At 38.1% G+C, this 16,061-nt stretch overlaps 1 protein-coding gene and 1 long non-coding RNA gene across 5 annotated transcripts in view; both read left to right on the plus strand.

Moving 5' to 3' along the window:
- STAU1 (staufen double-stranded RNA binding protein 1) overlaps positions 1–5,410 on the plus strand; it is a 34,942-nt gene extending 29,532 nt beyond the window's left edge. For all 4 annotated transcript variants that reach the window (XM_026106553.2, XM_026106556.2, XM_026106557.2 and 1 more), the window contains 4 exons: positions 277–596; positions 1,315–1,437; positions 2,905–2,990; positions 3,664–5,410. In XM_026106553.2, coding sequence (XP_025962338.1) covers positions 277–596; positions 1,315–1,437; positions 2,905–2,990; positions 3,664–3,751 — 617 coding nt within the window. In that variant the 3' untranslated portion in view covers positions 3,752–5,410. The remainder of the gene's footprint in view (positions 1–276; positions 597–1,314; positions 1,438–2,904; positions 2,991–3,663) is intronic.
- Positions 5,411–10,570: 5,160 nt separating this feature from the next.
- On the plus strand, positions 10,571–16,017 carry LOC135330109 (uncharacterized). Its single transcript, XR_010391890.1, has 3 exons — positions 10,571–13,373; positions 14,677–14,911; positions 15,895–16,017. It is a non-coding gene; the product is annotated as an uncharacterized LOC135330109 (long non-coding RNA).
- Positions 16,018–16,061: the final 44 nt, after the last annotated feature.

Raw genomic sequence — 16,061 nt, forward strand, 5'->3', positions numbered from 1 at the left:
CCTGGAGAAATTGCTCCTGGAGGTAAATGTGCTCCTTTGGCAGAAGCAGGTGTTACACTGAATAATTTATTCAGTAAGCAAACTCGGTCTTGATGGTGGTGAATCTCTGACCCAGTAAAGGTGAATCAAGTTCACTAAATTTGTTAGTGTTTCAAAAGTAGTTTGAAAGAAATTATTTTTATTTCAAAAGTGGCTGCACTTCATATGCTTTTAAGTGCCTGCAAAAGGCCTCATAGAAATAGCTAGTATCTGTTTAATCTGTACCTCTCTCTCCAGATAATAAAGACGATGAGTTTAGGATGCCTTATCTCAGCCATCAGCAGCTTCCCGCTGGAATTCTTCCCATGGTCCCTGAGGTTGCACAAGCTGTAGGAGCCAATCAAGGACACCACACCAAAGAGTTCAATAGGGCAGCCCCAAATCCTGCCAAGGCTACAGTAACAGCAATGATTGCTAGAGAGCTATTGTATGGTGGTACTTCTCCTACTGCTGAGACCATATTAAAAAATAACAACTCATCAGGCCACGTACCCCACGGACCACTTACTAGGCCCTCTGAGCAGCTGGACTATCTTTCCAATGTTCAAGGAATCCAGGTAAATGTTCAACTTTGCAACAGTTCTTCCAAGGCCTGTTGTTTGTTTTAAAACTTTTTAGTTCTGCTGTTGACTGATTTATTCTGAGGCTGGTAAGTTGAAGTTCAAGTAGACATTTCACTTTGCCTAGGAAGCATAGAGTAATTTACAGTTTTTTATTAAATATTCAAATATGCATATCTACTACATCCCCAGCCTTAATTCAGTGCTACTTTGAAGTTTATTTGAGGAATGAAATTGAAAGTATCATTTTCCAAGTATTTTCATGATGTGGGAATGTAAGGTGAACTCAAACTTGGCTGATCTGAATTCAGTTCTTTGAAAAATCTTTGGTAAATTAATATTTGCTGTAAGTTGTACATTTTGTGTATAGTCCCTTTAATCAGAATTGCATTTCAGTTACTATATTAATACATTAAAGGAGCTCCATGGATAATAATAGTATAATAGGAAAAAAATTAAATGCAGATAGCTATAATCAGCATGCAACTTGCAGCAGCAATCATTTTTTATATAGCGACTTTTATTCAGAAGGCATACAAAGCTCTCATGATTGCAAGTGAAATCAGGCTTCAAAGTACATAGTTCTACTGGTTAACAGAGAGAACAAGTGTAAATAGGATTTTGGCTTCATATAGGAGCAGAAAATCTCTAGCAATTGTGATGTATTTCCTTTACTTCATTAACTGAAAAGAACTAAATTATTTTCTTTTCTCAGGTTGAATACAAAGACTTTCCAAAAAATAACAAGAATGAGTTTGTATCTCTTATAAACTGTTCCTCTCAGCCACCACTGATCAGCCATGGAATTGGAAAGGATGTAGAATCTTGTCATGATATGGTACGATGAATATTGCTGGAATGCTTTCTCTTTGGACTTCTGTGAGCTAAGCGGTGCAGCTAATAGACCAAGATGTCAAATTACAGCTGAATAGCAATGAATTAAATGCTGTAAAATTTTTTGCCTAATTTGTCTAATGTATCACACGTTGCTGAAATAACTGAGGAATAATACTAGAATCTAATACTGTGTAGCTGTAGATATAACCTTTAAAATGCAAGAACTTGTCACTGTTTTATTTTTCTTTAATGGAAGGAGCTATCTCACTAGGAACTGTAATGCTCTTGTTCACATTACCAGACTTTCTGCTGGAATGGAATCCAGATTGAAAGAAATGCAGTTCACCATTAGATTGTAAAACATTGTAAGAGACATTGTAAATCTGTTAAACTCCCTTTATAAAGAAGATCTTTTATTAACAGTAGCTGAAATATTTCTTTGAAAGAATGAATCTTCTAGGCTGTAAACTGTAAGGGACTTTGTCTTCAGGTCAGTCTATAAAATATCTTGCATGTTGTTGGCAATATGTACACAGTCTACTACAATTTGAAAAGTATTTAGTTCTTTTGGTATCCAGTGGTGAGCTATGTAGTGACTGCAAACTAGTTAAAATGGTAGTTTGTAATATGTAAATGCACTTATGAAAAACAGTTTTTATTAATTTTTGTACTAAATTTTTTTGCAGTAATCTTGTAATGCTTATATTTTGATAGAGATTTCTTTGATCCAGCTTTGTCACTTAATTCTGACATTTTCATACCCATCTCTACACCCTGTTGTAAAGAGCTCCTGTAAGACTCAGCACACAAGTCAGTGTAATAGGTGAAGGGAAAAGGACTGCTACTTTGCAGGTTAAACGTTGCGACTGGGCCTATGTGAGAACCTTCCTCTATTTGGATGTTCAGCTTTCGCTAATGCATGTGCCATAACTAATCAGGGATATTCTAAAAGTTGAACCTGGAACTGATCAGAATAAAACTGAAATACCTTTTTACTTTTCCCAATGAGATGGCTTACATTAGCATTAGCCACGTCATATTGAGAAAATACTCTTTTAAACAGTCACACATGCCCTTTCTATATTTAATTTTGGATTTTTGTGTAACTTGTTTCCTTTTTCCGCAAAGGACTTTTTGGTTCTGTTTATTTTAATGTTCTTTACCTAACCTCTCTATGGTTTGAGCCATTACTAATTCAGCGTCTTTTTCCAGGTTACTGATAGTACTGCAGAGTTAATTTTTCCCCATTGCTAAAACAAAAGCAATGGGAACCCCCTTAGCCACAGCACCATTCTAGAGTTTAATAGGATGAAATTTCACACTATTGCATTTTTTTCACCAGAATTACACATCTTAATAAATATGTTACCAAAATTAGAATGTTTACTCTGTTTCAAGTGAATTTTAGTCCTGCTTTCACTAATTACATGGATACAAGTTGGCTTACTGAATTCTGTCTCTTCTTTAGGCTGCATTGAACATTTTAAAGTTGCTGTCTGAGTTGGACCAACAAACCACAGAGATGCCAAGAACAGGAAATGGACCAATGTCTGTGTGAGTGAAAAGTGAAAAGCAGTTGATTGTGACACATTGACTTTCCCTTGCATTAATGGAAAGCTGTGACCCTATGATGTGTTAAAAACAAACAAAATGTGAGGGCTTTTCTTTACCAGAAAACTTAAAATACCAAGGGCTGTTATCTTCTTGGGAAGGCCGAGAGGGTAGGTTTTATGATCAAGCTTGTAATTTTCATGTGTCAACTGTAAGTGACTAGGCTCGATGCAGGGGCAAGTGGATAAAATGTACTGGCTATGATATACAGTAGTTCTGATTAGGTGATGCCTCTGATTAAACTAGTTATACATATTTGTAAATAGTGAGACTTTTTTCAGAGTGCTTAAGTTATAGCTGCACCTCCTTTTCTAGAAATCTTCTGTATGTAAATTGTAAACAATGTATAAGTTTCACAGCTTCCTTTCAGCACAGCAAACATGGAGGGTTTGCAAATTACTCCCTTTGATGAGAAAAAAAAAAAATTAGACTGTTACATAATAAGCTACCAAAATGGTGATGCTAGCAAAGTGCTAATTTAAAGAAAAAAAAGAGGCAAGTTATATGTAAACAAATTGTAATATGTGCATCAAATCCTGTGTGTCAGATTTAGAAGCTGTTTCTTGGTATAAATTGTGTTTTATCTTCTAAGTAACAAGTGTCTTCTCATTTACAGATGTGTGAAACAAGAAATGGAAAGTGACCCTCTTCTCAAACCGGCTAACTCAAACACTTTGGGACAAACACTGGACAGCACTGCCTAAAAAGGCTTTTGACTGGACCCAAACGTGAAAGCACCAGAGAAAATCAAATGCTTCCTATTAATGTAACCTAACTGTTTTAGAGTGCTACAGTCTTTACAACCTACTGTAGTGTCTAAATCATAACCGTTGCTTTTTCTTCAAACAGTGATAAATTTTTAGTTTCATTATGTTGTTTTGATTGAAATGACACTATAAATTTTTCATTTAAAAGTTTCTTAATTGTATCTAGAACAATAGCACAGTTTAGAAACTTTGTCTTCTGAGACTGACATGTTATCTGTGAACTAACTTGGGAAGATCATATCCATGTATGTGGTTATTTTGTTTTTATTGAAATAGCAGTTTCACTGGAAACAAATTGTGTGCCCACCATTTTAAAAAGTCAAACATTTCCACAAACCTAGCCTAATTCTCCAACGGTTGAATGAATTAAAACACTTTAGGAATTTTAAACTTTGTTTGATCATTTTTGGTTAATTTCTAGTTTTTTTGAGCGGGGGAGGGGAACTTGGATGCAACGTGAATTAAAATGATCTCTGATCTATGTTTTAAGGATTGTGTGTATAGCTGGCACACAGCTCACTACATTACAGGATATGATCTCAATGTAGTGCATATAAAACTGCAGATTGATTTTCCTTGAGTGCTTTATACTGTTTAATTACATCTCCATGTAGGGCTGAAAAAAATTACCTATGTTTATATATAAACTGTGTTGCTTTTGATGTTGTGTTATTGCGCACTGAACTGTGCGCAATAAAGTTTTTTGCATATGGTCCAGGTAAAGCACGATAGCCTTGCAAGTTAAGTACTGCTTCAGTTCATTGTTTACGCTGGAATTTTTTCTCCCCATGGAATGTAAGTAAAACGTAGTGTTTGTCACCAATAAATGGTAATACTAAATTTTTTTGGTTAATTTATTCTTGTATGCCACTACAGGGCCTGCTTTTTTTTATAGGATTTGAAATGCTTGTGATATAGTACGGGCAGTATTGTAAAGCTATGGAGTAACTGTAATGTGGAGGATGTGACAAACTGGCAAGGTCAAGGAAATTCAAAAGTAATGTGGGTACACTTTGTTATTTGTGCCACAATGTGTTAGTGCAACTGTATTAATGGGAGCTTAAACTAAAGCTACAATTATAAAAAGAAACCTGGCGCAACAGGTTGGAGCAATTTCAGAGTTTAAGTCTCTACTTTTAAGTTTCCTTGTTTGCTTGTAATTTGAGTCATAACCTTGCCTTGCACTTAGTAATTTTTTGGGGGTAGTACTTTAAAAAGGAAACAAGACTTTCCCTCTAGCAACAAAAACTGGCACCATAGACTGACATATGACAGTGTATCATTTGGATGTGAAATACCTTAAATGTGTATTTAACTGGTTACCTGTAGCAGCACTTCCTAAAAAACTATTTGCGGTGTGTGCAGTAATTGCCATAGAAAGCAGTTACGGCACATGCTGTCTCTCAAAGCTAAATGTCTCGGCCATTTTATTCGCATTAGCAAAAGTAATTGGGCGACACTAACTACATACCAAATTTTATTGAATCAAGTTGGTTTTGATCATTATAAGCGCAAAAAACATTGTAAAGTGGTTTTTTACATTTGTAGAACTAAAATGCTGTACATTTAAAAATTAAAAGAAACTTGCTAGGCTGAGGCTTTGTATTGCAAATTCTTAAAACTTAGAAACTACTTAGCAAACAATTTATATTGGAAAACATATACCTTATAGTGGTGTAAATGGTCTCCCTAAGTTTATCTGCTGCAACTTAATAGTTTTCTCTTTGGGTGGGACGAGAGTCTATTTTTCTGGTTATTTTGCAGCATTTATTTGGTGATGCTATGTTTCGTATGAACCTTAATTAAGGTAGTTTACCATAGATACCTATATGTTTTAATGCTGTTAAATGCATCCATCATCTTAGAGGTGCTATTTAAGAGAAGGTTCCTGTGTCAAAGACCCTGTAATCTGAGCCAGATGATGGAAGACTTCAGATCGCTACGTGGATTCTAGGTGAGCCAAAGTGTGTTCCAAAGGAAAGTGTTTTTCACAGAGCACTACGATCACTTGGCTTTTTATGTTGTCTTCTGTATGCTTGATGCAGCAAAGGCTGGGAAGAATGATTACATATAATATGTAATCCTAAAGTTTTATATGCTTTTGTTCGGCAGATATTAAAAGAAATTCAAACAAAGAAGTCAGAAGTGAGGTGTCTTGCAGGCAGCACTGGCCTAGTACTCAGAAATGTATGCTTTATACCAGTACTAGCCTGCTAGATTACTGGCGTCATGGCATTTCACCTTTGTGCCTCTGTTTGCCCACATTTGCCTTCTTTGTAGAACACTTTACTTTAGTTCTTGGATCTTAAAAAACCTTTTTGGGTGCCAGTGAGTGAGTAGGTGCTTATGAATGTGATTTTTCAGCGTTTAATAGCTTGGACATAATGCCACTTTGCAAGTCTTACCTTTCATCAATGAGCCTGTTATAAACAAACCAAGTATAAGATTTACTCCAAAATGACTTTTCTTGTATTCAAATCTTAATTGGTTGGGGTCATTTTCCCACAAGCTGATTTTTGACAAACATTTTTTTTTCTCCCCATTAGTTTATTTGACTCTGCTTAAATTAACACAAACATTTTAAATTAATGCATTTTTGTCCATTTCTCTGAAAGTGTTTGGCAGTATGACACTACTAATTTCAGTGCCCAAGAATCTGATGAACATTCAGTAAATCATAAAATTTTCCACTTAAACTATCTTCCAGTTCAGTCACAGAAAACTTCCCTTTAAAAATTTCACTTTCAAATAAAAGTAAGGAAAACAAAATATTTTGCCTGGCACATCAGTCACATAACTATTATGCTAACAACAACTGGGATAAAGATCTTCATTCTTTTCAGATTTTGCTACAAGTTATTATTCCAGCCTCTTAAATCATACAGCCACTGTTCTGCAGATTGAGCTGCCTTTAAGCCACTGCTTCAAAGTGTGGAGGAAGGAGGTCTGATCCCAAGGGGCTTCCAGTAACGCTTTAGTAACTTGTAACTGAGGGTGATATCTGAGGACGCAGATCATTGGGTGACAGAAAATGTGATGTGGCAGAACAGACTTGTTGCTGAATTCCAGTCCATGTTACAAAAGCAGTAATGTGCAAAACCTCTTCTTAACAGGCAACTGACTTTATTAAACAAGCAGACAATATTTGGTGCTCAGATAACATTCTAGGTAAACATTAAGCAGGCAGTCCACAGAGTGAACAAAGAGGCGATCAAATGTGGGGTACAGTGATGATTCATGCTCGTTTGGACCTTTTTTAGTGTCTCTCCATTCCACCTCTGAAGGACAATGCAGAGCGTAAAAGCTCAGAAGTTTGCAAGAATTTCGGAAACCAGACTTTGGAAATATTTTGTGTTAATTTTCCAGTAGTTCAGCTTGTCAGTAGGGTCAGTGGAGACCAGAGAGCATAACTAATATTTTTTCCTTCACCAAAGAAAATGTTCTGTTTGCCTGTACTCTTCCACATGTCTAGATTTTGACAGACTTCAGGCATCAGGTCTTTATTTTCTGGTAGCAGCAAGAAAGTACTCATTACTGCTTTCTAAAACTTCGCAGCCTTAAGACAATGTCTAAATTCTAGTTGCTTTCATTTGCACTGCTTTCCTTTGTACCCTTTCTTACAAGTATGTAGCTGCATTTATTTGTGGCTTTTGTTAAAAGAATGGTATTGTGCCACTATTCCTTTGAAGAGGTGCAGTCAAAGGTCTCATGCTCCAGTGCTCTATATAAGAACCTGAACGGTGGCGTGGTAGATGTGCTACGAGACTTAAAGAAAAAGGGGAACTTTTCCCTGGTCAGAGAACTTTTTTGAGCAGAATATTTTATTTGTTAGGAAATACTGACTCCCCAAAGACCGCGATAAGAATCTTAGTTTCAGGATGGAGATCATGAAAAGCCGTAAGAATAATGGATCCTGAAGAAGAGAAGGACTGGTACAAAATTTGTTTTTGAGAATACTGACCTGTAGGATGGCTACAATGTGCCTACAAAATGAGCAGCAGTCTGGATTCATTGAGATACCCAGTTGTTCCATGATATTAAAATCTATCCCCATACCTTCAATTGCTTTTGTTTTGCAGTCAGCCCTAGCTGTAACTACAGTGCTATTGCTGAAGCTCTTATGCTGGCTCACCTTGTGTCAAATAGACTTTTTTAAGACTAGACAGCTGGTATTTCCTTAGGATTAGCCTATCTGAAAGGACTCATTTGGGGAATCTGCACTCAGCAGGGTGGTTATTCATGTTCTCAATTCTCTGGCCAAATTTTAGTAATATCTGAGCTAAATGTAGCTATACTTGAAGTTCAACTGCAATTTTCTCACCATTATGTAAGGCATCAAACCAAAATCCTGTTCTAACCTACTGATTAAAGTTAAAAAAAGAACTTTTATTCTGTCCTAATGTATGAAGACAAATGGTGGAGGTTCCAGAAGTGCTTAACTCCAGCAAGGGACAGGATGTGTACATAGCACTCCACTAATCTTGTTTTGTGAAGCAACTGTTAATGTTTCAGTGCTTTTATTTTGAAAGTCTGCAGATAAAAACCAACAGAACAAGTGTGAATCAACAGAATATCTTCCTTAAGGGCTTCTGATCTTATTCAGATGACTTCTCCATTTACATTTAGATGAAGAAATGCTGTTCCAGAGGTTGTTACCAATCTGAAAATACTCGGCTTCATCTCTGTGGCTGTGACATGTATTTCTTCTCCTTATCTGCTGATGGGATGCATACACTTACTAATACTCAGGAACTTGTGAGCAAGAACCTGAATATCCCATGGAAGGAGTTTGGGGGTTAAAAAAAAAAATTGTTGAAGCAAATTGAAATACCTAGATTATCCACTTGATCTCTGAATTGGAGCTGAATAAAGACATACTGATAGTGAATAATACTTATCCAAGAATATATTATATTCTCTAACAAAAGGAATGATTTTATATACCACTAGCCGTATCCTAACATAACAAATTTTATTTGATCAGAAATGAAAAAACTATAAGCTTTTAAACTACAAGCATTCTCCCCCTTCCAATTTCCCAGGGGTTTTTTGCATCCTGCTAATAGAAGATGTTTTAGATCTTGAATGCCTTGTGTTAATGATGCAGAAAATATCCTTCACAGAGTATGCTTTCAATACTTTTGTCCTACACTAGCATTATTCCATTATCTTTGCTATTTCCAACTAGAAGATATAGAGTCTCTTATGTTTAAAAGCTTTTTTAAGTAGAAGAAAGATTAGTGTTCCATAAGGAGGTGATCCCAGCCCTCTGTTAAGGGACAAAACCTCTGATATGCTTTGCGTCAAGTCTAAGTGCAGAAGTCATTTGGGGACAACTGGGCATCTGTACAGACACTAATCCCTATTTCCCCTATTTTAACATGGGTGAAATCTCCCAAACTGTTGTACTTACCATTTTAAATCTGCAGTAAAGTACATCATTGTAGGCATATGTATTGTGGTCTGACTGCTAAGTATTGCTTTCATAGCTGCTTTTACACAGCAGCTTGATTTTAATGGGGAAAAGACCGTATTTATCTCTTGCCTAGAAAAAACAATTGGGAAAGGTATCACTGAAAAAAGCAAACCCATCAGTACTTTCTGGTAAATGAGATTCAGTATAACTGAAACTGCCACTGTATTTGCATAAAAAGTCTGTGTTTCCCTTTAAAGCTTGTTAATACATAAGCTCCTGTGTATCTATTTAAAATGTTCAGCCACCAAATTATTTAATTACTAAAGTGGATAAAAACTTGAAGAAAATGTGCTACTTCAAACTCAAAAGGGCTAAATGCATTTAAATAATTGGCTCTTCTAACAATAATGGTGTTGTGCTTTCTTTTGTACTACACTAACTTCAAAGATAACTTGTTTTTGGTGAGTGTTTTAACTACTTGTACTTTCATGTACTAAAGGGCTGATTTAGAAATCCAATGCCAATTTGTATTTAAGAGAAGAAAGGGTTATGTAAGAGCTTTTGCTCTCTAACTCCTCCCCATTCTACCCCATTCTACTGGTCCATAATAGTATGCAATTAGGGAAAATGTACCTGGATTAAATTGGTACTTAAACTGGGCCAATGCAGATTTGTTGCCATTCAGCAATCAGCTGGATATAACTGCATTGATTTTGATGGCCTTTTTGCCATAGGCTGAATTTGGTGCATTTTTAATTTTATGCTGGACATTCAACAAAGCTAATGATTTATACATGTCTCACTTTGAATGTGAGCACTTGTGTGGAGACTCTTGTGCCCCTCCAGTCCTGCTGTCAGCTGAGCACAGCGAGTGGAGGATGCCATACAGCTGCCCAGGGAGGAGGGAACCAGGCGGTTCACTGAGGGATGTTCCCAAGTTCCTTGTGAAGGCTGCCATTACTTCCTTTTTTCCCTAGATTTACTTTATTTTCTTCTTTCTTTCCCTTTTTTACTTATGAAGCTTAAAATAAGTATTTGGGGGGGGGGCACTTTCCATTCAGAAGCTGTTTTAGCTTTTAGCTATGTGGTATTACTCACCCCTTCCCTCTTATGAGTGGTTTTACTTCATAAAGATGCTCACTTCTTTCCCTTCCCTTTCTCTCCATGAAATCCTACACCTAAAATAATAAAATGTCTTAAAAGCAGGCTTTAAGACTATCTGACTCTTGATGGACAGATTCCTGCATCCATAAGGCATAGGAAATATCTTTCCTGCCTTAGAAAAATATGCCAGTGAAATGTTTCATGGTGTGTTCTTCCAAACTGGAAACAGAGAGCTAAAGGTATGCTTGCAGTCAGGAGGGCTGCATGGCGTCCTGTGCTCTTCACTTGACTACCCTGGAGCGCTGTTACCCTTCATGCAAAAATGGCGCTGTTGAAAGATCACTCCAGGTATTGCTCTGAAAACAGGGGAGCTTCTAAGAGAGAGATTTTCTTTTCTTCCTGTCCTGACTTCCTCAACACCTCCTGATCCCAAGGAGCTACCAGGAAGTCTTGTGGTGCCTTCCTGATTTTAGCTAATGCTATACTGCTTAGCTGTATGATACTGTTTAAAAATGGTAAAACTAGGACACAGTTGACTTATTTCAAGTTTGAAATGAACCAGCAATAAAGAACTGTATGCTGGTTCTTACTGTAGCTGGACATAACTGAGAAAATGAAGAATGAGAAACAAAGGAACAATCTGATTTCTTTCAGATTTATTTTGCCAAAACAGTGGTTTTACAGCCAGTCTTACTTTTCTGACTTTGCTTATTTTTAAGAAGTTTTCAGTGGGAATGGCTTAAAATGCTAATAGCTTAGCAGCACCCTGAAGGAAGCACCTGAGGCAAATTAAGAGTAGTCATTGAGCATGGAGCTGGTGTTGAGTTCAAATACTGGTCTATCTGCTGATTCTGTTTCTCAGCCAGCTCAGTGCCTGAGTTGGTCAGATTCCTCCTAGATCAGGACATTCCTGCAAGGTGAAGCAACAAGGATGGATGGTCGTGTCTGTATGAGTGGATTAAAAATATTCTTTTTTAATGAGTCTATATCCTGTTAACGCACTGGATTCAGTAAGAGAGGACCACACCAGGGTTGTCTTCACACCATCGATGTGTTTGGCTTTCAGCTCCTGGCTAGGAGCTTCATGGAATCCAACAGCAGCAAACTTACCTGCTGGAGGAAACAGACATTATCTAGTAATGAAAAAAAAACTAATGCCTATTCCAAATTCCCAAGGGGAGAATGGTGATTGTTGACTCAGCTAAGTCAAGTGAAGACTGTAGATTTATCTGTAGAACTGAAGCACTTCCTGGTGTGGAAGTGGAAAAGGAAGTCTTGTAATGTGTTTGAGTTCCTGCACATTCTCTTTAAACACTGTGGTTGAAAAGTTTGTCCCATGTAAGTGGACTAAAAGCAGTCAGTTATTTTTGCAAGATAAAAATGTTTACACCCTTATCTAAAGTCCTTTTTAAGTTACCACCATATTAATCCATAATCTCCTTTGTCTTTTTGCTCCATCTCTTCCTGATTGAGCAGTATCTTTCATCACCAATGCCTATGTAAATTCATTTACCAATAATCTACGGGAGTAACCTGTCAAATGCCCATCAGTCAAATGTTCCCTTCTTCCTCCAAATATGTTTTTTGTACAGCTTAGTCAATTTTTCAAAATTTTCTCTGGTGTCATGCAGCATTAGAAATTGCTCTGTTCTGTGTGAAAAGCTGTAAAAAGGCAGTTGCTTGTCTAACAGGCACTTTCTGTGCATCCTTTTTAAATGGTTTCTCTGAACTTGGAAAAACTGTAAAATATTTTGATGCATTTTAAAGCTAACCCTGAATAGATGCATTAAATCACTGAAGGACCCAGTTCTGCAAGGCAGAGCATTCTGACTCACGATGAGACTCCCTGCAATGGTCATACCCTGAAATACTACAACATCGAAGATTTGTGGTCATAAGAAAATGAATGCTTGGATTTCTCTAAGAGTGCTCTGAGACTGTGGTGGTGCATAGCTACTGACCTCTAAATGCGGTGCTGTGAATTGCCTGAAGTTCCTGCTACAGTCGCAATGTGGCCATGATCCGTTTCTGTCATTTTTGGAAGAAAAGCCTTGGTAGTCTGTAAGGAACAAAAGAGAACTTAATTTATGTGCAAATAAGCCTATTGGTAAATGTGAGTACATCTCCCTAAGGTCTGTTTTGCTGAAGCTCAACTGGGTCACTGTCTTCATTTATTTCCAGTCTTAGCTGCAGGCTAAGTTACACCAATGGCAGTTTCTTTCTTGTTGCCCTTTAATCCATTCTGTGGAATTTGCGTTTGGGATTTTCTTATTCCAGAAGATCAGTGTGGATGATATGGCAGATGCTTATAAAAACATTTTTTAACACACTGTCAGTGTGCTGACTGGTGTATTTTGATTACCATAGCATTCCACAATGAGATTGCTGACCTGACAGTTCAGAAGAGAGTGCTTTTCATGGTTTCTTCAGGCATTTTTTTTTTTAGGTCTATTAGAAAAGTATTTTATGCTGGAAAATTATAATCTGTACCAGAAATGTCCTGAATATGGGAGCATTTGGTGCTGGGGTTTTAGTTTTGATCATCACATTGAGAAGTCAGAGGTCTCAACTCAATAAAAGTTTGAATTTGTTTTTATCTAGTTCTGATTTAAAAAAAAAAAAAGTTTAGCCATTGGAGGCTGGCACGTGAAACATTTAATGATCCCACACAGATGAACAAGGTCTTTTTTTGGCAATTAAGAAGCATTTCTTCTTTTACCATGTTTCCCCTTCCTTGGGCACTTGAGAAAAAGAATGATTGTATGCTAGTACTCAATGTTGGCATTTAGCAGAAGCTGAAAACATGTCCATGTGAAGGTTTGTATAATATAAAAGCATTCTCCAGCTGCTGTGGTACTGTGATAACAATACATGTTACTAGCTGCCTCTTAGCCATAATGTTAGCTTTGGCCACTCTTAGCAAGGTTAGACAGTGTAACTGGTCCTGCATGGCTCTTCCAGGTGGAGCTGGAATGTCATGAGAGCAAACACATGGACATGAGACCAGAGAGGCTCAGCGCGCTGCTGCCTGCTGCTGTGGTGAGTAACGCCCCGTGTGCAAATTCTGAAAACGGTGCATAATTGTCCTTCACAAGATGTGTCTTGTTGGCCAGTGTCCTGATAATTGGCTGTGAAGCAAAGCTTCCACAGACTAGCTGTTCTGGCCAGCGATGCACCGTGGAGGTGTTCCCTCAGCATCTGATGATGAAAAGCGAATGAGGCCTGAGTATGTTCTGACCTTTTGCCACGTGCTAAGGAGCACTCCTGTGTTTAAAGAGTCTTGCTACGATGAGCCCCAGACTGAGTTAAGGAGTTCATCTAGCCAGCAATTTTTAATGTGGTTCTGCCAAAAGAAAAGCACTACACTCTAAACTCTGCTGCAGCTATTTAACATCCGAGCCCTTCCCATTGCTCATTTCCTGCCAAGCTAGGCAACACAGATCACATTTATGGCTCCTTTAGAGTTGTGCATGTGACGTGAGTTTGCAGTGTAACAAGATTAGTTTTCCTGGTAATCCTCTTAAAATGTCCTTCCTTTGATTGTCTTTTCATCTTTTGGTGTTCTGGAACTTGGATTAATGGGATTGAGATTTATTGCACACAAGTCTTGTTTGATAAGCTGCTTTCAAGAATTAGTTGCCTACAAACACATTTCATTTGGAAAAAGCATTTTAATGGTAGCTGACTTACACAATGGTATGTCAAGCATACTATAATGTCTGTTTATATAGATGCACAGCACTATGTACGTTTTTAGATCCTACAAGATAAAGAAGTGAATAAAAGGCTTATTTCACAGTGTCTCATGTAGCTTCTCTATACAGATTTGCAGAGGGGCTTGGTCATATGCTTGCAAATTTGTTTACAAATTTGCAGTGTCTTCTCCTGTTTTCATCACATTTCAAGCACCATCAACTACCCCTGTCACTGATCCTACAGGGCATATTTACCTTGTGATCAGTTTGGTCCATTCCCTTTCTGCTGAATCCATTCTTAGTTAGTAGAAGTTTGATCCCAAAGTAACAGCTGGTTTGCTTTGGCTGTGATGTGACAAGTGGTACGGTGTGAACACTTCAGGTTCCTCAACCGAGTGACTGGACAAGCTTTGCCTGGTGCCTCAACCTAACGCATGTCATGAACAGACACGCTGAGGCACAGAGCAATTACATGATTTTGACCTATGGAGAGTCTAGTACAGAGCTGGTTGTTGCAGAGCTTAGATCATTCAATTCCTGTATTTAGCCCAAAAGACCACCCTGCAGATGTAAAACTAATGAATGACTTTCACTGCCTTTTTCTGCCTGTTAAACTGACTGTTTCAATCCCCTCTCTTTTGCTGCAGTGACAAGAGATCCCACCTTCCTTGGGAAGGGCTGAGGACGGCTGATGGCTGCGGAACAGCTCTGAATCGCACAGTGGCACCTCTGGCAGCAGCAGCCGTCGGCCAGAGGGAAAACGCTCTGCTTGGCCAAGCTTTCCGAACAGGAATACCTGCACGCACGTAGTGAGGATGCTGAGAAACACCTTCAGTGTGCTTCCAAGACTGCCATGGGGCATTCTCAAAGTGTCTCTGCTAGGTATGGATGGCTATTCACATCTCATTTCTAAGGTGAATTTATAGCTATAAAATCACCCTACCCCGCGGTGTCTGGGTATACCATTTACAGGCAGCTGCTCTCGCTCAGGATGCGTACTTTGCTCTCCATTCCTTTCCTCAAAATTGCTCCATAGCAAAATATTTAATGTGATGCAGTTTGCCTGTCTGTGGCCACCACTGTCCCTCTTAAGGCTGAATAAAATACACTTGCTGTTGAGTTTGGGATCTGGAGAGTTAGGCCTATGATTAGTGTCTTCCCTGAGCTTTGTTTAGGATCTGTTCGACAGTTTAAAAGGACACAGACCATCTTTTCAGTCTGTTTCTGTGCTTGCCGGCAGGAAGCAGTGACAGTCCACTGGTCTTGAATTAGGTGTTTGTATTTTTTAATATTTCATCTTAGAAATTTAGCCCTTAATACTTGTCCAATTGAATCAGTGATGTTTTATTTCATTTAGCATCTGATCTCTGAGAATCATTCTTCAGAAGGGAAGATTTAAATTCAATTCATATCGTACAAGTTTGCTACTATTTAAAGTAAATTTTCTGTCAGTTAAGTGACGCTTTTAAGTTTTTGGTTGCCAGGACCAGTAGCTGCTGCTTTGCATTTGAGTTGGTGGATGAGCTGCTGCAGATATTATTAATGTGAATTTTCAGCATGAGCTGGTGAAATGATAAATATGTTGGATAATAAACCTGAGCTAAGATGAGATCAGGTCATAGACCTGATTTTGCCACTGTGTTTGGCATGCCTTTGGACAGATCACTAAACATCTCTGAACCTTGTATTTTCTTTCTAAGAAAAAATAAGCCAGAAAGCTAAATGAAAAAATCATAGTTGTTCATCCTGGCGAAGCATTTTAACACGTATCAAAGCTACAAGCCCGAGGTGTGCAATGCGCTCTCCTGATTTAAATCTCTGGAAGTTTCCTGCATTGTGAAATATTTCATTGCATTGACTCTCAGTTATCGCAGAGTGAGTCAGAGCCCCCAGACCCGGAGCTAACGCTGCTGCCAAACTGCGAACAGCACAGGAGGAGAGCTGCTGCCGCACGGCCCAGCCGCAAGTCAGCCTGAGACCGGCCAGGTGAGTGAACTGGAAGCATCTCCTCCTCCTCTTGGCTGAATTTACT

Source organism: Dromaius novaehollandiae, chromosome 16 (genome assembly GCF_036370855.1).
Source record: "Dromaius novaehollandiae isolate bDroNov1 chromosome 16, bDroNov1.hap1, whole genome shotgun sequence".
NCBI classification, from domain to species: domain Eukaryota; kingdom Metazoa; phylum Chordata; class Aves; order Casuariiformes; family Dromaiidae; genus Dromaius; species Dromaius novaehollandiae.